At 39.0% G+C, this 22039-nt stretch overlaps 1 protein-coding gene across 1 annotated transcript in view; it reads left to right on the forward strand.

The window, feature by feature from the left end:
* Positions 1-22039, forward strand: part of USH2A (usherin) — a 928983-nt gene that overhangs the window by 831155 nt on the left and 75789 nt on the right. The window contains exon 61 of the mRNA XM_014481290.2: positions 17396-17623. Coding sequence (XP_014336776.2) covers positions 17396-17623 — 228 coding nt within the window. The remainder of the gene's footprint in view (positions 1-17395; positions 17624-22039) is intronic.

Genomic DNA, 22039 nt, shown 5'->3' on the forward strand with positions numbered 1-22039 from the left:
GAATGGTGCCATATCGGAAATCTCCATCCATGACAGCCAGTTTTTCCTCCCGTGTTGGAAGAGAGAACTGTTTCTTCAGTTGAAGACCAATTAAAGTTGTTGGTGCTTGTTTAGGGACTATTTTATAGAAGAAGTACTAACCTTTAAATGCTAGAATTATACTTACCCTTGCAAGATGCTTGCCCTATAAAAGGTACATGTGAACTGACAGTAGCTGAGGGAACACCAGATTGACAACTCTCATCTCGGTTTACTCAAGGGTATCCATTCATTGAATAGGTGGTATAATTGCCAGATTGATTGTTATTTTCCTTTTTGCTTATCATTTCCTTTTCACTGACCTCATACATTGAATTAATATAAATTAAATGGGTTTATGATGCACCTCCATTGTAAATCTTACAGACATTCAGATTTTGACTAATAAAGAATAAAAGCATATATGCAGCCTGTATATGTGTGCTATCTTTGGTCATTTCCTTGAAAACTAATTAATAGCTAGCTTATTTATGATTATTAGATTAATAAGCTTCTGTGTGGGAGAAAAGTATTTAAATTCAAAACTAATAAGTAAATCATGGTTTTTGACTAGGCTCTAAACATACAGATTTAAAGCTTGCTGCAAACTCTTGGTGATGTATTTATGCTAGATGTGTTAATACATATGGAAGCAAGTAAGGACTGAATAATCAAGGGTCATCAACCAAAAATGACTGAATAGTCAAGTGTTGGAGATATTTTTTAAGTGTTTTTGTCATTAGCTATTTTGGGTTAAATAAAAATGAAGAACAAAAAAAGAAAGATTACACTATAATTTAGCATTAAAATGAAGTTATTTATTGTATACACAGAAAGACATGAGAGCCTCAGTTCAGTTCAGTCGCTCAGTCGTGTCCAACTCTTTGCAACCCTATGAATCGCAGCACGCCAGGCCTCCCTGTCCATCACCAACTCCCAGAGTTCACTCAGACTCATGTCCATTGAGTCGGTGATGCCATCCAACCATCTCATCCTCTGTCGTCCCCTTCTCCTCCTGCCCCCAATCCCTCCCAGCATCAGGGTCTTTTCCAATGAGTCAACTCTTCGTATGAGGTGGCCAAAGTATTGGAGTTTCAGCTTCAGCATCAGTCCTTCCAAAGAAATCCCAGGGCTGATCTTCTTCAGAATGGACTGGTTGGATCTCCTTGCAGTCCAAGGGACTCTAAGAGTCTTCTCCAACACCACAGTTCAAAAGCATCAATTCTTCGGTGCTCAGTTTTCTTTATAGTCCAACTCTCACATTCCATGACCACTGGAAAAACCATAGCCTTAACCAGATGGACCTTTGTTGGCAAAGTAAATGTCTCTGCTTTTCAATATGTTATCTAGGTTGGTCATAACTTTCCTTCCAAGGAATAAGCGTCTTTTAATTTCATGGCTGCAGTCACCATCTGCAGTGATTTTGGAGCCCAGAAAAATAAAGTCTGACAGTTTCCACTGTTTCCCCATCTATTTGCCATGAAGTGATGGGACCAGATGCCATGATCTTAGTTTTCTGAATGTTGAGCTTTAAGCCAACTTTTTCACTCTTCCTCTTTCAACAACAACAAAAAAATACAAGTCTCAAGGTATCTTTCCACATGTATGAGACAAAAATTCTAAGTGATAAAAGAGCATTGTATCTTCATTCAGTTGGAAACATTTTTTTCTTTCTTGGGGATACATAAAATAACAGTGTGTCTTGGACTCCTTTGAATCCAAGGATTCAAAGAAAGGAGGTATATTCCATGATGAATATTTTAAGAATTTATTTTATTGAAATTCTTGATTCATGATGTTTTGTTCATTCCTGTTGTATAGCAGTGATTCAGTTTTATCTTTCATATTATTTTCCATTATGGTTTATCACAGGATATTGAATATAGTTTCTATACTACACAGTAGGACCTTCTTGTTTTTCCATTCTAAATTTAATAGTTTGCATCTGCTAATCCCAAATTCCCAATCCATCCTTATCCTATTCCCCTCACCCTCAGCAACCACAGGCCTGTTCTCTGTGTTTGTGAGTCTGTTTCTATTTTGTAGATAGGTTCATTTGTGTTGTATTTTAGATTCCATATATCAGTGATATTATATGGTGTTTTTCTCTTTTACTTAGTATGCTAATCTCTAGCTCCATCCATGTTGCTGCAAATGGCATTATTTCATTCTTTCTATGGTTGAGTAGTATTTCATTGTCTATATATACCACATCTTCTCTGTCTGTTCATCTGTCAGTTTATATTTAGGTTGCTTCTGTGTCTTGGCTACTATAAGTAGTGTTGTTATAGTGATGCATGTATTTTTTTGAGTTACGGTTTTGTCTGGATATATGCCCAAGAATGGAATTGCTGGATCATATGGTAGCTTTCAGAGAAGGCAATGGCACCCCACTCCAGTACTCCTACCTGGAGAATCCCGTGGATGGGAGAGCCTGGTAGGCCGAAGCCCATGGGGTCGCTAAGAGTCCGGTACAACTAAGCGACTTCATTTTCACTTTTCACTTTCATGCATTGGAGAAGGAAATGGCAACCCACTCCAGTGTTCTTGCCTGGAGAATCCCAGGGACAGAGGGGCCTGGTGGGCTGCCGTCTATGGGGTCACACAGAGTCAGACACGACTGAAGCGACTTAGCAGCAGTAGCATGGTGGCTTTATTTTTAGTTTTTTAAGGAACCTCCATACTTGTCTGCATAGCAGCTGTACCAATTTACATTCCCACCAACAGTGTAGGAGGGTTCCTTTTTCTCCAAACCCTCTCCAGCATTTTGTTATTTGTAGATTTTTTAATGATACTATCCTGAGCACTGTGAGGTGGTACCTCACTGTAGTTTTGATTTGCATTTCTCTAATAATTTGCAATGATGAGCATCTCTTCATGTGACTATTGGCCAACTGCACGTTTCTTTGGAGAAATGTCTGTTTAGGTCATCTACCCATTTTTCGATTAGGTTGTTAGATTTTTGTTGCTTAATTGTATGAACTATGTGTATCTTTTTGAAATTAGGCCTTTATCAGCATTTAATTTGCATATTTTCTCACAGTCCATAGGTTGTCTTCATTTTGTTTATAGTTTTCTTTTCTGTGCAAAAGATTATAAGTTTGGTCAAGTCCCATGTGTTTATTTTTGCTTATATTTCTATTGCCTTGGGAAACTGACCTAAGGTAACACTGATATGATTTATGTCAGAGAATGTTTTTTTTTTTTTTTGGTGTAGCATTGCCTAGAATTATCAGTACAATAATGAATGGAGGGCATCTGTCTTACCCTGTCTTACCTGATTGTTATATTGATCATAAGATTTCTAGGACTTTAAATATAATTTACTGTATGATTTTAGTAAATTTTTATCAGATTAAGGATAATTTCTTTCATTTTTACCTGGCTAAGAGGTTTTATCATGAATGGGTGATGGATTTTATTAATTCTATTAAAATGATCATATGTTAATCAACTTTTCTAAGGGCTAAATCCTACAGAGTCATAATATGTCTTTTAAATGTGATGGTGGATACTACTTATTAATAATGTGAATTCATCTCAAGTGATTTTGATCTATGAAAACACATTTTTCTCATTAAGTTCTTGTTCAATTTTGATATTTTCTTAAGACATGTAGAAAGTTTGGTATGTGGCCAGTTTACCTATTTTCTGGAACCCCCACCCCGCCCTATATTGTATCAGTTATCAGTTGCAGATTTAATTAAAAAGTAGTAACAGAAAACTTCCCTGGTTAAACTGTCTGGACCTGGGGCTTTTTAGAGTAAGAGGCTCATTCAGGACTTTATTTCATTTTGTTTTAAAGCTGATTAATGTATTTGAGTGCAGTTGTTTAATTTTTCCTGTTTTTTTTAGAATTTCCCACTTTATGTAAACTTTTACATTTACTATCATAAAATTGTTCACATTTTTCTGTTTCTAAGGATAATCTGACCCACGAGGACTGAATGAGTATCTGTCATCCTAATACCCAAGACCCTCTGAAAAATATCATTTTGAGTGCATTACTAACAAACTGTCTTTGTAAATGTTCCATATTACCTAATAGTGTTATTTGTTCTTCATTGGAAAAAGATATTATCTTTTTCAGCTCAGTCCCGAAAGTCAAGATATGTAAGAAAACAAAAACTGTATCATATTGAATGCCCTGTAGGTAAAAGTAAAAAAATCATGCCCATTATTAGATAATCCAGTTTATATATATGTACATATATATAAAGCTGCGTCCGACTCTTTTGTGACCCAATGCACTGTAGCCCTCCAGGCTTCTCTGTCCATGGGATTTCCCAGGCAAGAATATTGGAGTGGGTTGCCATTGCCTTCTCTAGGGGAACTTCCTGACCCAGAGATTGAACATGTGTTTCCTGAATTGCAGGTGGATACTTTACCACTGAGCTACCAAGAAAGATCCATACACATATGTATGCTGCTGCTGCTAAGTCGCTTCAGTCGTGTCCGACTCTGTGCGACCCCATAGACGGCAGCCCACCAGGCCCCGCCGTCCCTGGGATTCTCCAGGCAAGAACACTGGAGTGGGTTGCCATTTCCTCCTCCAATGCATGAAAGTGAAAAGTGAAAGTGAAGTCGCTCAGTCGTGTCCGACTCTTAGCAACCCCATGGACTGCAGCCCACCAGGCTCCTCCATCCATGGGATTTTCCAGGCAAGAGTACTGGAGTGGGGTGCCATTGCCTTCTCCCATATATATGTATCAAATCAGATCAGATCAGATCAGCTGCTCAGTCATGTCCAACTCTTTGCGACCCCATGAATTGCAGCACGCCAGGCCTCCCTATCCATCACCAACTCCCGGAGTTCACTCAAACTCATGTCCATCGAGGCGGTGATGCCATCCAGCCATTTCATCCTCTGTCATCCCCTTCTCCTCCTGCCCCAATCCCTCCCAGCATCAGAGTCTTTTCCAATGAGTCAACTCTTCACATGAAGTGGCCAGAGTACTGGAGTTTCAGCTTTAGCATCATTCCTTCCATAGAACACCCAGGACTGATCTCCTTTAGAATGGACTGTTTGGATCTCCTTGCAGTCCAAGGGACTCTCAAGAGTCTTCTCCAACACCACAGTTCAAAAGCATCAATTCTTCAGTGCTCAGCTTTATTTATATTCCCAATTCTCCCATCCATACATAACTACTGGAAAAACCATAGCCTTGACTAGATGGACCTTTGTTGGCAAAGTAATGTCTCTGCTTCTGAGCCAGGGTAGTATGCACTAAAAATACCTTGTTAGCTCTCCATTGCTTGAGAATCAACCTTTTATTCTTTCATAACTTCCAGGATATTTATTGAGTGTCTTATGGATAGAAGTATCTTTTAGATACTAATAATAAAATCTAGCACTTATTAAATACCCTGCATATCAAAAAATATTCTAAGATATAACTCACTAAAATTTACAAACTGAAAAAGGTACTATTACTATTCCTTTTTCATGTGTGAGAAAAATAGAGTAGAGCAAGGTTAGGAAACACTCCTGATGCAAAACATTTCATTCACTTTGTAGTAGATGGACAAACAAGTGAACAGACAGATACAATACAGAAGATCAATTAATAAAGGAAGTACATCTATGAATAAATACAAGCCCATTCTCTTTCACAGGTGGTAATACTTATTACAAAGGAATTTGGGACAACTTGTTTCAAACAAATAGTTTTAATTTTAATTGAAAAGAGTGTATATGTATGAGTTGGGAAGCTCAAGTTCAATTGCAAATCTAGTATTGATGGATTGTAAGATCTTATACAGGTAATTTATGCCATTTGGACTTTAGTTTCAACCATAAAATTAGGCAGTTGAAGTATAGTCCAGTTATAATTTTTTGACTCTTTAACCCTAATTAAAAGTTTTACTAATAGGACTTATGTATACATGGATACTTCATATTTAATCACAAGTATTATGAGTGTGTCTATCAAAAGTTAGACGTATAAGACTCCTTCTTTCACTGCATAAAAGTTCAAACAAATCTTTGATTAATCTTTAATTGGTACTGTCAATTAAAGCAGAGTATAATGTAGTTAAGTGGTATCACAATGTAGTTCATGAACCCCTTAGAGTCCCAGAAACTTTTTCAGGAAATCTACTAGGTCAAAAATATTTTGATAATTGATATGAGGACATTATATGTCTTTTTCAGTCTCATCTCCTCAAAGTGCACAGTGGAGTTTTCCAAGTATGTAATGATGTTTTCTCTCTGCTGGCTAGTAGAATATATGCTTCTTAATATTTTCTCAATTTTAATTTTTTTATATAGCAAATGTGGGATATATAAAGCACAGAAACTAAAGCTTTTAGGGATCCTTATTATTTTTTAAAAATAGGGGTCCTAAGACCAAAACGTTAGGACTGTGGATGCAGTTGACAAGGACATTTGAACTGAAAATAGTACAGAAATAAAACATAACCGTGCCATTTGTTAGCACTGTGACTCTGGGCAAATTACTTACCTAAGCCTCAGTTTCCTTACCACTTTCAGAGCTTTGTCATGCAGATGAAATGAGATAATACGTGTAAAGCCCTTTTTACGCAAGGTATGACAACTTCCCTGGTGGCTCAGACAGTAAAGTGTCTACCCGCAATGCAAGAGACCTGGGTTCAATTCCTGGGTCAGGAAGATTCCCCTGGAGAAGGAAATGGCAACCCACTACAGTACTCTTGCCTGGAAAATCCCATGGATGGAGGAGCCTGGTTGGCTACAGTCCATGGGGTCGCACAGAGTTGGACATGACTGAAATGACCTAGCATGCATGGTATTCCTATTATGGCAGCCTGAGTAGACTAATACAACCCCCTACATAAATTTTTCACACAGCAACCAAAGTGGTCTCTTTTTTTATTCCTTTATTTGGTAACTCAGATGGTAAAGAATCTGCCTGCAATGTGGGAGACCTGGGTTCAATCCCTGGGTAGGGAAGATCCCCTGGAGAAGGAAATGGCAACCCACTCCAGTACTCTTGCCTGGAGAATTCCATGGACAGAGGAGCCTGGCGGGCTACAGTCCATGGGGTCACAAAGAGTCAGACACAACTGAGTGACTAAAAACACACACACACACACACACACACATTTTTTGTTGAGGTATAGTTGATTTATAGTGTTGTGTTAGCTTATGGTGTACAGCAAGGTACTCAATTTTATGTATATATTTATTTATATATATATATGTTAGTATATATATATATGTATATATATACACATCTTCTTTTCAGATTATTTTCCATTATATTTTATATCAAAATATTGAGTATAATTTCCTGTACTATGCAGTAGGCCCTTGTTGTTTCTCTTTTTTATATATAGTTTTTCTGCTAATCCCAAACTCCTAATTTATTCCTCATGCCTTTCTCCTTTGATAATCAAAAGTTTGTCTTCTGTGTCTGTGAGTCCATTTCTGTTTTGTAAGTAAATTCATTTGTATCACTTTTTAGATTGCACATATAAGTGATGTATGATATTTGTCTTTGGCTTACTTCACTTACTACGATAATCTCTAGGCCCACTCATGCTGCTGTAAATAGCATGATTTAATTCCTTTTATGGCTGTGTAGTATTCCATTGTATATATGCACCTCATTTTCTTTATCCACTCATTCATTGATGGACATTTAGGTGGTTTCCATGTCTTGGCCTTTATGAATAGTACTGCAAGGAACATTCCTGTGCATGTAGCTTTTTGAATGAGAGTTTCTCCAGATATATGCATAGGAGTGGGATTGCTGTATCATATGGTGACTCAATTTTTAGTTTTTTAAAAGAAGAATGATCTCTTTAAAACCTAAATCGAATCGTGTCACTCCCTTGCTAAAAGGCCTTCAATAATTTTCCATTGAAATTAGCACCAGGTTCTGACTCTTGGCCTAAAAGATGCACACCGTCTCGCACCTGCTCATCACTTTGACTGTACCTTGGGCTGTTCTCCTTCTCGCTCACACCCTCACTCACACTAGCTTCTCTCTGTCAGCAAAACTCCCAAGCTCATCCTTCTGCCTGAAAGTTTCTCCCCTGGTTCTTCACATGGTTTCTCCGCAGTCTAAAGAAGTTTCTAAATGAAATGTCTTCAGGGATTTTCACCCATCCTCCTTAAGCCAAGACTCACTCTCCCCACCACCTAAACCTAAACACTAGTTCATCGCTCTACTTATTCCCTTCATAACTTGCCACAATTTTTGACTCTCTCCATTTTGCTTGTAGATGGCCCATTTTTTCTCATTTTAATATAAGACTCAGGAGGGTACTGTTTCATCGCTTTTGTTTTCTGCTGTGTCCTCAGAGCTTAGAGGGGTGTCAAGTACACAGGAAGCCTTCACTAAATGTGTTTAATCAAGGATTGAATAAATATAAGGCTGGCTGGAATGAATGAAATTTGGTTCAATGTAGTTTAGTGCCCTTTTTCTGTAAAATAGATTGCCAGGTCATTGAGTATGCATATTTTTAATTTTGATAGATCAGGACTGCTTTTTAATATTTAGTGTGACTGATTTGCCACTTTAGAATTTAATTATCACAAATTTATTTTTTTTCCTCTTCTCTTTTGAAAAATGAGCCATTTCAAACTATTCTTTTCCTCTCTCAGTGTTTTTATGGTACCTGAGGTGTCATCGTTCACTTTGTAAGAACCCTAGCTTTTGCTTTACAGGCTAAATTGATAGACCCCATTCGTCTATAAAGAAAACTTTTGTGAATTGAATGTTCTTTTTGCATTGGCCCCTCGTTACAAAATGAATGACATACTTCAATGAGAGAAAAGAAATACCACACACACCCCAAGTTTTTCACATATCATTCTTCTTCTCTGAACATAGATATTTGTGAAAGTACAGACACAAAAGTATACTACATGGCACTAACACATGAATACTCTAAGCTAAACATTTTAGATTTGAAACTTATAATTTTTATAACAAACTCCTGACTAATCAATTCTATAACACTACATGTTAACAATTACTTAATGGGAGGATATGCATTTATACTTTCTTGAAATCTTTCCAGTTGAGCCCTCTGACATTAGTTAGAACCCAGAACTAGGAATTCCCTGGTGGCTCAGCTGGTAAAGAATCCACCAGCAATGCAGGAGACCCTGGTTCAATTTCTGGATTGGGAAGATTCCTGGAAAAGGGATAGGGTACCCACGCCAGTATTCTTGGGCTTCCCTGGTCAGGCTCAGCTGGTAATGAATCTGCCTGCAATGAGGGAGACCTGGGTTTGATCACTGGGTTGGGAAGATTCCCTGAAGAAGGGAACAGCTACCCACTCCAGAATTCTTGCCTGGAGAATTCCATGGACTGTATAGTTCATGGGGTCCCAATGAGTTGGACATGACTGAGGAACTTTTACTTTCACTTTTCATTCCTATTGTTTATACCTTTGAATTAGTTCCGTTTTACTTTGTGGTCATCAGCAGTATCCCTAAACTTTTCTAGTTGATTCTAGCTGTTTGATATGTACAGGGTATAAGGGTATGGATGGTTCAACACAAACATGTCTCCGCTACCAACAGAAACCATAGACCCAGGTACATGCGATCCTGACAGGAAGTCAGGACACAGGACAGTATAATTGGCTTCAATTCAGTCCAGTTTTCATAATCCCCACCTGGATACAAACACTGGGTAAAGAGTAATTTGAAATTTTGAAATGAAGCAAACATTCAATACATACAGTATACTAACACATATATATGGAATTTAGAAAGATAGTAACAATAACCCTGTGTACGAGACAGCAAAAGAGACACTGATGTATAGATCAGTCTTATGGACTCTGTGGGAGAGGGAGAGGGTGGGGAGATTTGGGAGAATGGCATTGAAACATGTATAATATCATGTATGAAATGAGTCGCCAGTCCAGGTTCGATGCATGATGCTGGATGCTTGGGGCTGATGCACTGGGACAACCCAGAGGGATGGTATGGGGAGGGAGGAGGGTTCAGGATGGGGAACACAGGTATACCTGTGGTGGATTCATTTCGATATTTGGCAAAACGAATACAATATTGTAAAGTTTAAAAATAAAATAAAATTTTAAAAAAAGGAAAAAAAATCTTATTCCCAAGGTTATCATGTTTCAATTTATAGGAGCAGAAACTTTGTCTCTTAAGACTATGAGCTGAACAAGGCACATATTTGGCGTTATCATACACAGTTGAGGAATAATAGCTTCAACCTCTTTGTACGGCTGCCATAGTCACTTATGTATAATATCTGTGACGGTGAGCATTTTTATGCCAACATTATCTAGTTTCCAATTGTAAATTTACTATTTATAGCATATCTATTTTTTTCTTTTTTTCAATTGAAGTATAGTTGATTTATAACATGTTAGTTTCAGATGTGCAGCAAAGTGATTCAGATATGGTGTGTGTGTGTTCTTTTCAGATTCTTTTCCCTTATAGGTTATTAAAAATATTAAGTAGAGTTCCCTATGCTATACAGTAGGTCCTTGGTGTGTATCTATTTTATATATAGTACTGTGTATATTTTAAATCAAACTCCTAAATTACCCTTGTTGTTTATTTTATATATAGTAGTTTGTATCTGATAATCACAAACTCCTAATATATCTCCCTGGTCCCCCCTTTCCCCTTTAATAGCTATGTTTATTTTCTATGTCTGTAAGTTTGTTTATGTTTTTTATGAGTTGATTTGTAGCATTTTTTAATATTCCACATATAAGCAATATAATATATTTGTCTTTCTCTGGCTGACTTACTTCACTTAGTATGATAAACTCTAGGTTCATCCATGTTGCTGCAAAATCTAATTCTTAAGAAAGCACTCTATCACCTTTTACATATGAAAAATCTATACATGTTGGCTGAATAATGATTAAATTAATTATTCCATCTAAACAGATTTCTTATTTTACCACCCACTAGCCGTGACCTGTACTATGACAGGACAAAATTTAAAAGTTCTTCCATCACTCCTTCAAATGATAGAGTTCTTTACTTATTTATAACTATAATTATTTCTTAAAATTGTCTCTAATGTTGTTGATTGTTTCCTACCAAATATGGTCCAAAAACTTTAGGGTGACATTCCACAATCCCTTCCAGTCATACCACCCTCTTCCTTGCCTTAATCCCCACTATTGCCCTATATCCACAGCTCTGTGGCTCATGCAACTCTTAGCTCTTTCCCAAACATATCCTGCAGTTTTTCTTCTATTCTTTCCTCCAATCCTGCACACATTTTCATCTACTCAAACTTTATATCTTTCCTGTCTTATATCAGATGCCAATGAAGTTTTCCCCAGTGCTTTACCTCCTCCTTTCCCAACTAGAAGTATTCCCTCAGTAATTCCCTGATTTTCCTGGCACTCAGTTGTATCATTTACCATACTCTGAATTGTGTGTGTCTGTATGCATTATTGATACGCTCTATTAGATTATAAGCTCCTAAGAATCAGAAGCCTGTCCTATGCATCTTGTATCCCCCACACCAGTCTTGTACCAGATGCCCCAAAGAACTGAAAGAATTGAAAGCACCTCCTGGCCAACAATGCTGAATGTTTCCACTGACCATTCTGGGACCTCTGTCATGCCACTAAGCAATGCTACCTAAGAAACACACTGTTCACATGCGTGACAGTAGACCATGAACCTAAAGGGTATTTTCTTCTACCTTTATTATACGATCAGTCTATCTGTTCCTTGGAAGAAAAGCTATGACAAACCTAGACAACATATTAAAAAGGAAAGACATTACTTTGTCAACAAAGATTTGTATAGTCAAAGCTCTGGTTTTTCCAGTAGTCATGTATGGGTGTGAGAGTTGGACCATAAAGAAAGCTGAGCACTGAAGAATTGATGCTTTTGAACTGTGGTGTTGGAGAAGACTTTTGAGAGTCCATTGGACAGCAAGGAGATCAAACCAGTCCATCCTAAAGGAGACCAATCCTGAATATTCATTAGAAGGACTGATGCTGATGCTGAAACTCCAATACTTTGACCACCTGATGCGAAGAGCTGACTCATTAGAAAAGACCCTGATGCTGGGAAAGATTGAAGGCAGGAGGAGAAGGGGATGACAGAGGATGAGATGGTTAGACGGCATCACCAACTCAATGGACATGAATTTGAGCAAACTCTGGGAGTTAATAATGGACAGGGGAGCCTGGCGTGCTGCAGTCCATGGGGTTGCAAAGAGTCAAACACAACTGAGTGACTGAACTGAACTGAACTGATCTTAGATTCTGGAGCAACTCTACATATATTTATGTGTCATTGAAAAATGTCTTCTTTATCCCACCAACTAGGAGATCTGCAGGCAGAGATGGCACTCATAAAGTCAGTGGATGTGTGAAATTAATGGAAATTTTCTTACTATATTAACATTTTGCAGTCTTGGAAGTCCATGCTTATCTAACCATGAATAAGCATTCAAGGTTGATAATTTGGTGATGGGTGATAGAGAGATCATTTCTGTATTAAGACTGATTTGATTTTTACAAAATAAGTACTAGATATAAATTATATTGATGAGCTTTTGGAGAACTCAAAAATTAACTTTATGAATGGAAAGGAATATATACTGATAACACTTCAAATTATCTGGCTTTCAGAAATCTAGAAAAATATCTTGTGATGATTTTTTAATGCACTAAACTGTATACAAGTCATCCAGTTGATTGGATGTACTCTGCTCAAAGCCATGAATTTCAAGTGATGCTAAATGAGAACTTTTTCTATTTCTCGTGTTTCAGTTGTAACTAAGCCAGAAGCTTCTCAATAGCCATTCCTTTATTTTATCATTATGACAAGGCAACTATAACTTTTGATAAAACCGAGAAGCAGTATCCAAGTGGTTCAACTGAAGTTAATATATTTATACTTACAGAAGTTAATATATTTAGATCTAGATTTCTCTAAAGCTCTCTGCAAAAAAAAGCAAACTTTTGATATGATGCATTCTCTGGCTCTTGACATTCATGAGAATTAAGGAGGCGAGGAAATATCCTACAACCAGGTAAAGACTGATAAACCAAAAGTCACCCTTTTAAATGAGCCCAAGATAAGGGGTAAAGGCAGAAGAAACCTCATTGGCTGGGAATAAAGTTTAAGGTGACCAGAAAGATTGGGCTTCCCAGGTGGTGCTAGTGGTAATGAACCCTGCCAACACAGGGGAGGTGAGAGACGTGGGTTCGATCCCTGGGTCAGGAAGATCCCCTAGAGAAGGGCATGGCAACCCACTCCAGTATTCTTGCCTGGAAAACCTCATTGACAGAGGAGCTTGGCGTGCTGTAGTCTATAGGTTTGCAAAGAGTCAGACACGACTGAAGTGACTTAAACTTAGCAGGAGGATTAACCCTTTCCAGAATATAATAAGCACACATAAAGCTTGATGAGCACAGCAGTGCCCAGACATCACTGCTCTAGTTCATTACCAGGAGCAGAATAAAAAGAGTCTTTAGGGCCAAGGAAAATGGGTTCAATGAAAATGCACCTTAAAGACCAGAGGGAAGGCTTTGGAAACTGCTGGATCATCAGATCAATAGACTCAAAGATGACTAAGTTAGGTTGCTTTATGCAGTTTAAACATTTGTGCAGGGAGTCTCCCCATGCAGCCTTTTATTGACAGCTACAGATCAATGGTAATTTTTGATCATTTTCAACCTACATAAACCTATTGACCCCATGGCCACCTTTGGGGCACTTCAAGTCATCAAAAATAATCAGAGGAGATGGTGTAAAATTGTCAGGCTGGCAAAGACTCCAAGTAGTTTCATGTGCCCCAGGAGCAGAGTTGAGAGGTTAAAATGTAGTTCAAATTGCCCGCAGAACCTCAACTGGCAGAGTGTTCCAGAGAGTCTTGTCTTATGTCTCATAAAAGGACTCACTGATTTGTATCTAGATGCTGCTGTTGTTGTTGCTTAGTCACTCAGTCGTATCTGCCTATTCTGTGACCCCATGGACTGTAGGCTGCCAGGCTCCTCTGTCCACAGGATTTCCCAGGCAAGAATACTGCAGTGGGTTGCCATTTCCTTTTCCAGGGGATCTTTCTGACCCAGGGGTTGAACCCCCTCTCCTGCAGTGGCAGGCCTATTCTTTACTGCTGAGCCATCAGGGAAACCCATCCAGATGCTGACTCTCATGCATATCAGATTAAGAACAGAAAGCGTTATCTCATGGAAAGTATTAGGTTGCAGAGAACAGATTATTTCTGTTTTCCTTTATTGAGTCATTCTTTTCATCTGCTGCCTAACGGAAGTGGTTAATACACTTCTAGAATTTTTTAAAATAGGTACATTATGTGGATGTAAACGTGGATGGAGCAAAGACAAAAGGGAAGCAGGTATAAGTTGGTAGCCCAGAGGTCAGGAGTAACAAAAACATGTATATCTAAAAAAAATCAGTAGGACTGGAAAGCGAAATAAAATGACAACAATGGAGAGAAAAAAGGAAGAGCCTTGAATTGAGATCATCTGCAGAGGGAAGGAGGCAGAAGCAGCAGAGAGTAGAAGTAAGGAAGATGGTTTTTAATAAGGACTTTTCCCAATCAAGGGAATAGCCTGCTGCAACCCCAAAGGAAGGAAAGGAACCCCAAGCATGTAAGATCCACAGGGCTCAAGCACATATTCTGAATTTAAGGAAAATCACAAGTAACTAAATAAACAGGCAAGACACAACCCAATCTATAGAGATTTTATAATGCCCAGATTTTATGGTAAGATTCCAAACTAGGGAACTCTGAGGTTAGAAATCCATTCAGGGAAGAATGACATAAATGATTTCCCGAAACGTCTGTTGGTATTGAGATTTGGTTATTGCCACAGGATAAATTTATAGGGATTGTCCTGCCATTTTTAAGTTTTCTTTATTTTTTATATAAACTTTACTAAGTACTGACAAAAAGTGTGGCTGCCACTGAGGTTTATTTAAAGCATATGTGTGTGTGAATGTGTATGTGTGTGTGTGTGTGTGTGTGTGTTGTAACTTTGCGGAAATAACAAGTTAACATAATACGGAAATTTGTCATCAGTATAAATGTATGATATAAAAATTCTCCTTCATGTTTCCTTTATGTTTATCATATATGATTACTCTATTTTTTAAGAAGATATATAGGCCAAATTAAGCAAAACAACCACTGTAATCACCTTTTGTAGGCGTCTACATATAAACATTTCTGTGTCAGGCATGCATGAACTGAAGCTCAAGACCTGCAGGTCATATTTCCACATTAGATGGTGGAGGTTTTGAGGCCAGAGCATTTTCAGTACTTCTGCTTTTAAGGATCTGGCTATAAATGTTTATTAAAAGAATCTATAATGAAATCAGTTTTGTTATTTTTTAAATGGTTGCCTGGAGTGTGTTGGATGACTGAACGTCGGTTGTTAATCACTGAGCACTCTTGGTACCAAAACTGTTTGATAGTATTGCCATCTAGGGGCTGAACGGAATTCTCAGCTCTGAAATAAACTGTAATTGAGCAGGTGCTGCTATTGACAATATACATATGTTTTTGCTTTATAGCCCACATGCTTTTCATGTTTCTTATGACAAAAGGATCTCTAAATGTCCCCCAGCAGCCTACCTTTTTTTTTATATATAATCTGTTAGAGGTGATTACTATTTGCTTTGGAGCTGATGCTTTTTTGGCATCTATTACCGAATATTCTGAACAAAGAATTGTTCTTTTTTGCATTATTAATCTTGCCCATGTTTGCCCTATTTCCACAGAAAAGGAATCATTTATCAGAAAAGAATGTTTGTAATCGGGACTTGTAGCATCTTCAGCTTTAATATTCATTATGGTCATTCTAGTTCTGTGCTATATTTATCTAAAAGGCCAATCCAATGTTGTTGGAGAAATAAGTTTTAAATATTTATGATCTAACTTTTAATATTTCAAAAAAGAGAAATTAGTATTTCTGTAAAATTTGTTTCAGAGGTCTGGTCGCTTAGCAAATGTTTAAATATTAAAAGATTTCAAGAGGTTAGCGTGTAATATCATAATAGGACCTTATTGAAACAGGAAAATTGACTTTACAAGTTTTTGATAAGTAAAGGAAATTATATTTCCTCTGTTTGTGTTTAACACATAATAAACATTAACTCATACCAACTTTACAAAACTTATCACCAAGGATGTGGGGAAACAGTGTCAAAAATGATTTCTACAGTGTTTTGGTTTTGTCTGACCAGGTGTTTTTTTGAAAAGTGGTTCAGTTGGATTTGTTTCAGAATTATTCTAGATTCTATTCAAAATGTTATTTGGATGCCCTCAGAAAGAATTTCCATACACATGACTTTGGTTCTCTCTGGTACCTACTCTCAGAAATAACTTCCTCTTCTTCATCTCACGTTCCTCCTCCTGTGCCCACCAAGAAAAGGCAATTGGAGACTATCTGTCACATTTAAGCATCAAATAAACCAAAGCTGACCTCATGCACCATTAAGTGTAGATATTCTACTAAACCAGTAAAAAGTTCCTTGTGATTATCCACACCCAATAGGTACACAACAGAAAGAGTCTGTGGATGTGTGTTTGCCTGTACACACATTACTGGTCACTTGCAGACATAATTTCTATCTGTAAGCAGGTATTTCCATCCAGCCCAGTCCTAAGCAAAGAGCACCTTAGGATTCTTGGCAGTTTAATTAAGCAAAATATGGTAATTGCTGGTCTCCAAGCAGAGGATAACTCATCCTGCTATCCTTCTTTTTTTAATTTTAAATTAAGAAGAACCGAACACTGAAAACCTAGCTAACAGTTATTTTTGGTAAATTAAGTAGTTTTAGTTAGCATGTTTTTAACAAAGTGATTTTCACACTGATATTAATAGTAGACTGCTCTCTGGATGTTTGTGCATTTATAGTTCAGTTAGTGGTTTTTTCTTGTGTTTATTTTATTGCCTTTGTAAAATGTATATGCACACCAAGAGAATGAAAGAGGATACTGGAGAGATGGGGAGAGTTTTCTATATAAACAAATAGTTTTGGGGTTTAAAGAGAGAATTACGGTTGCTGTGGTTCAATTTCTAGACCCCTAAGATTATCCCATTCCCTGCCATGCAACTTGGTACCACTGATTTCCATCATAAGCTGGATGCGACACTGACCTGAAACATCTTAGATTTTTGTATTGTTGTAATTATATATCACATCCCTTGGGTTGCAAGCTCTGGAAAAGCAAAGATCCTACTGATCCGAGGTGTGTATGTATGAAATCACACAACATTAGGTAATACATTTAGCGTGTGAAGAACAAGAAAACACCATATTGTTTTCTTAATAATTCAAAGCTCTGCTGTGCTATTTGTGCTGCCAGTGGTGAGATACCTTGTCCAGAGAATGACCTTCTAGCCACCAGTAGCAATTTTCCAAAAGGAAACTAACCTGTTCATTTTCTTCCAGGGAACCAGCTATCAAGCCCACCTGTTTGGTTTGGAACCCTTCACCACATATCACGTTGGTGTTGTGGCCACAAACCAGGCAGGAGAAGTTTCAAGCCCCTGGACTCTGGTTCAGACCCTCGAATCTTCCCCCAGTGGGCTGAGCAACTTCACAGTGGAGCAGAAAGAGAATGGGAGGGCACTGCTGCTGCAGTGGTCGGAGCCTGTGAGAACCAATGGTGTGATTAAGGTAAAGTCTACCCTGGATATGTGGTCATGTTTGGTGTTCTCCAGATAAATAGATGAGCCCTGACGTGCCATCAGGTCACTGCGGGAACACTCCCTTCACAGTCTGGTTAATTCTTCCCGATAGCTCCTCCAGGCACTTAATCATAGATCAGAGAAAACTAGCTCACATGTGTTATGCTTCCTGTGAACCCGACGCTAGCTAAGTACTCTCCATGGATTATCTCATTTAATCCTCACATCAGCCCTATGCGGTAGGTATCATTAAATTTCACCAGGCACATAAAGGCTAAATCATTGTCCAAGGCTAAATAGCATTGCGATGATTGAATTGGGATTTGAAGCTAGGAAGTCACACCAGAACTGAACTCCACATGACTGTGTTCCTACTACGTCCTGAATGGTCCTGCCTGACCCTTTGCTCAACCTTTCTCTAATGTGCACTTTGAATGGAGCTCACTCAGCAGGAAACAGGAAGCCCCACATGTCTGCTAAGTCCCCAATGTCCCTATGTGGCCAGGAGGTGCAGTCTTGTTAATATCACATATAACTCAGGCTTCACCAGTCTCTGAGCCCAAATGAGGTTGCATTTCCATTGTTACCCAAGTTAGGATGCTTTGAAGTATCACCCACATGAGAAACAGCCTCATCTCCCTTCTGATTTTCTTCCACCGTGGTAGTGGCAACTCAGCTGTCCACCTATTACTGCCTCAGTCCATAGTCTTCTCTGGCCCTGGACCACTACTCAGGCCTTCACCAACTGCCTTGTACAGGCTGGGGCTGCAGAATTTCCATTCGCTACGCCTCTCATAGACACTCTGCCTCTCCTTGACCACTGTCTCTCAAGGTGGCTGAGACTCAGCTATGCCTTTGAGTAAAGCTTCCCTGAAACCCCTATGAGGAGGATGCCAGCAGGAAATTACCTACAGCAGTGACTTAGAGCCATAACTAGAGCTCGCAGCCCAGACCCGCTCTCATGGGCCTTCCTGTAGGCTGCCTCACCGCCTGGTGTGCTGGCTGCTTCTCTGCCCACCTCCAGGCCAACTGCAGGCAGCACAAGCAACTGCTTTCTCCCAGTCCCCAATGTGTGACACAGCCAGACTTCAACTCTGGGACAGGAGGCCTGAGCCTTAGGAACCATGGATTTGAAATCCAAGCCACAGCGCTAAGGTTCCCAGCAGAAAGAAGAGTTTCTTTTCTCACACCCATCAAGGCATCCCTGATTACGAGTATTTGCTTCCTGTCCCTGCATCTGCCTTTTCCCAGAATGATTGACAATAAAAATATCTACTCCTTATACCTGCATTTGCATTTTGCCAAATATTTATTGAGCTTCTACTAAGTGCCAGGCAATTATCCAAGAGTGAACAAGACAGGCACGGTCCCTCCTGTTACAGACCTTACGTGTGTGTCAAACAAAAAACTAGTACACAGATAGACCAGAGATCTTCAGAGAGTAGTGAACAGAACTAGCGAATTAAACAGAGTAATGTAATAATTCCTGTTCAGTCTTTAGAATGATCATTTGAACTGAGTTGACATTTGAGCTGAGCCCTGAATAAGACAGAGGCAGTCATGTGAAATATGAGAACAGTAAATGCAGGACCTGAAGCCAGGGATGCATTTGGTGTCTTCACATCAGCGAAAGCAAGCCAGTGTGGTTGAAGCAATGGCTGGGGGAGGTGGGGCAGGGGATAGAAAGATGACACTAGAAGAGGTTCAAGGGATCAGCAGGGAGTGGATGGTGCGCAACCTTGTGGTCTGTGATCAGGGGCTTAGAATTTATTCTGAGTACAGTGAAAAATCATGGAAGTGTTTAGGCAAAGGAATAGCCCAATTAAATTTATATTTTTTTAAAATCACTCTGGCTCCTAGGTAGAAAGTGGGCTATAAGACCAGTGGTGTTTGGAGTCTATTAAGAATTCAGGGTGGAATTGACTGTGGGTTGAATCCCAGTGGAAGTTGTGAAGGCAGAAAAAGGTGGGTGGATTGGGAGTGCATTGAGAAAGTAGAGATAATGATATTTGTTAATGGGCTAAATGTGACATGTGAAGAAAAAGGAATATTTCTGAATGACTTACAGATTTTGGTCTTGAGTCCGTAACCAGAAAGGTAAGGCTGGAAGATGGGCAGGTCTAAGGAGACAAGTAGGCAGGTGGAGGTACAAGTCTAGAACTCTCTCAAGAGTGCTTCATGAAGATGTATATACTTGGAATTCATGAGCAGATGGGTAATGTTCAAACCCAAAGTCCTAGAGCAGATCAGCTATGGAGAGACTATAACTGAGATGAAGAGACCCTGGAATCAAGCCCAGGGGAATACAGAAATTTGGAGGTCAACAAAAATTTGGAGGTCAAGAGAAAGGAGATGATCTGGCAAGGCAAGTGAGGGAGGAAAAATAGATGAGTGGGATATTCCAAAAGGGAAGAGAAAATGTGCCAAATGGTGTAGAGAGATAAGTGAAAGAGGGCAGAGATATGACCCTGTATTTGGAAACCAAGAGGTCATTGTGATCTTGACAAGAAAATCAAGTGGTAACATGGGAAACCTGATCAGGATGTTTTGAGGAAATAGGATAGCAACTCCTCAAAGAAGTGTAGATGGAAAGAAAAGCAGAGAAATGGAGCACGAGCCAGGGGACTATGGCGTCAAGAAATTTTCTTCAAAAATCAATGAAAGATACTAGAGTACATGTAAACGCTAATGGAAGTAACTCAGTAGAGGGAGATAAACCAGTGATGCAAGAAATAATGAGAGTAATTGTGAGAGTGAAATCTATATGAAGGGGGGAGGCATGGGATCCAGGGCCCAGGTGGTCTTCAGTGGGGGCAGAAATACTTTATCCATAACAAAAGGAAGGGAGGCAAATAGTGTATGTCTGGATTCACACATATGGTGGTGATAATATATAATGGGAGAACATTCCTTTCTGACTGCCTCTAGTTTCCTCAGTCAAACATGTGGTCATGTCAACAACAGGAGAGGCTGGCCATTAGTAGGGAAAGGAGAGACATGAAATAATCACTCTGGAAAATGAGAGAGTAAGCATATGGTTTTATAGTTGGTGATCATCTATTTAAAAGTTATAGGAATAAGTTTAAAATGAGACCAGTTGTTGTTGTTGTTGTTCAGTCACTAAGTCATGTCCATTTTTTTGCCACCCCATGGACTGCAGCACACCAGGCTTCCCTGTCATTCACTGTCTCCCAGAGTTTGCTCAAACTCACGTCCATTGAATCAATGATGCTATCCAACCATCTCATCTTCTGTTGCCCCCTTCTCCTCCTGCCCTCAATCTTTCCCAGCATAATGGTATTTTCCAGTGAGATGGCTCTTCATTCACATCAGGTGACCAAAGTATTGGAGCTTCAACTTGAGCACCAATCCTTCCAGTGAATATTCAGGGACCCAGTCAATATATTTGACTGTTTTTGTCCAAACTCAGTTGGAAGCTAAGTTTGAGAGGGAGAAATGAATTTAGCATTAATTAGAAATTTGCTTCAGATGGTGACTGCAGTCATGAAATTAAAGACGTTTGCTCCTTGGAAGAAAAGCTGTGACCAACCTAGACAGCATATCAAAAAGCAGAGATATAACTTTGCCAACAAAGTTCCATCTAGTAAAAGCTATGGTTTTTCCACTAGTCATATATGGCTGTGAGAGTTGGACCATAAAGAAAGCTGAGTGCCAAAGAATTGTTGCTTTTGAACTATGGGGCTGGAGAAGATTCTTGAGAGTCCCTTGGACTGCAGGCAGATCCAAGCAGTCCATCCTAAAGGAAATCAGTCCTGAATATTCATTGGAAGGACTGATGCTGAAGCTGAAACTCCAATACTTTGGCCACCTGATGTGAAGAACTGACTCACTGAAAAGACCCTGATGGTGGGAAAGATTGAAGGTAGGAGGAGAAAGGGATGACAGAGGATGAGATGGTTGGATGGCATCACTGACTCAATGGACATGAGTCTGAGCAAACTCTGGGAGCTGGTGATGGACAGGGAAGCCTGGCGTGCTGCAGTCTGTGGGGTTGCAAAGAGTCGGACACAACTGAATGACTGAACTGAACTGAGAAATTTGCCAAGTGAATATGGGGTGTGAGAATATTGAGGGGACAGAGAATCATTGAGGCTTTCAAATTGATTATGTAATCTGAATTCCCTTCAGAAAATACTCTATACCTCTTCCCTCAGGGGTATAGATTATGTAATTGAATATGGGGTGTGAGAATATTGAGGGGACAGAGAATCATTGAGGCTTTCAAAATGATTATGTAATCTAAATTCCCTTCAGAAAATACTCTATACCCCTTCCCTCAAGAAGGGGGTATATACCCCTTGCCTTGAGACCCCCAACAAGAAAATCACATCAAAATACAATAGTCCAACAAGAAGAAGATTTCCAAGTCTAAGTTCTTTAATCT

Source organism: Bos mutus, chromosome 16 (genome assembly GCF_027580195.1).
Source record: "Bos mutus isolate GX-2022 chromosome 16, NWIPB_WYAK_1.1, whole genome shotgun sequence".
Lineage (NCBI taxonomy): Eukaryota > Metazoa > Chordata > Mammalia > Artiodactyla > Bovidae > Bos > Bos mutus.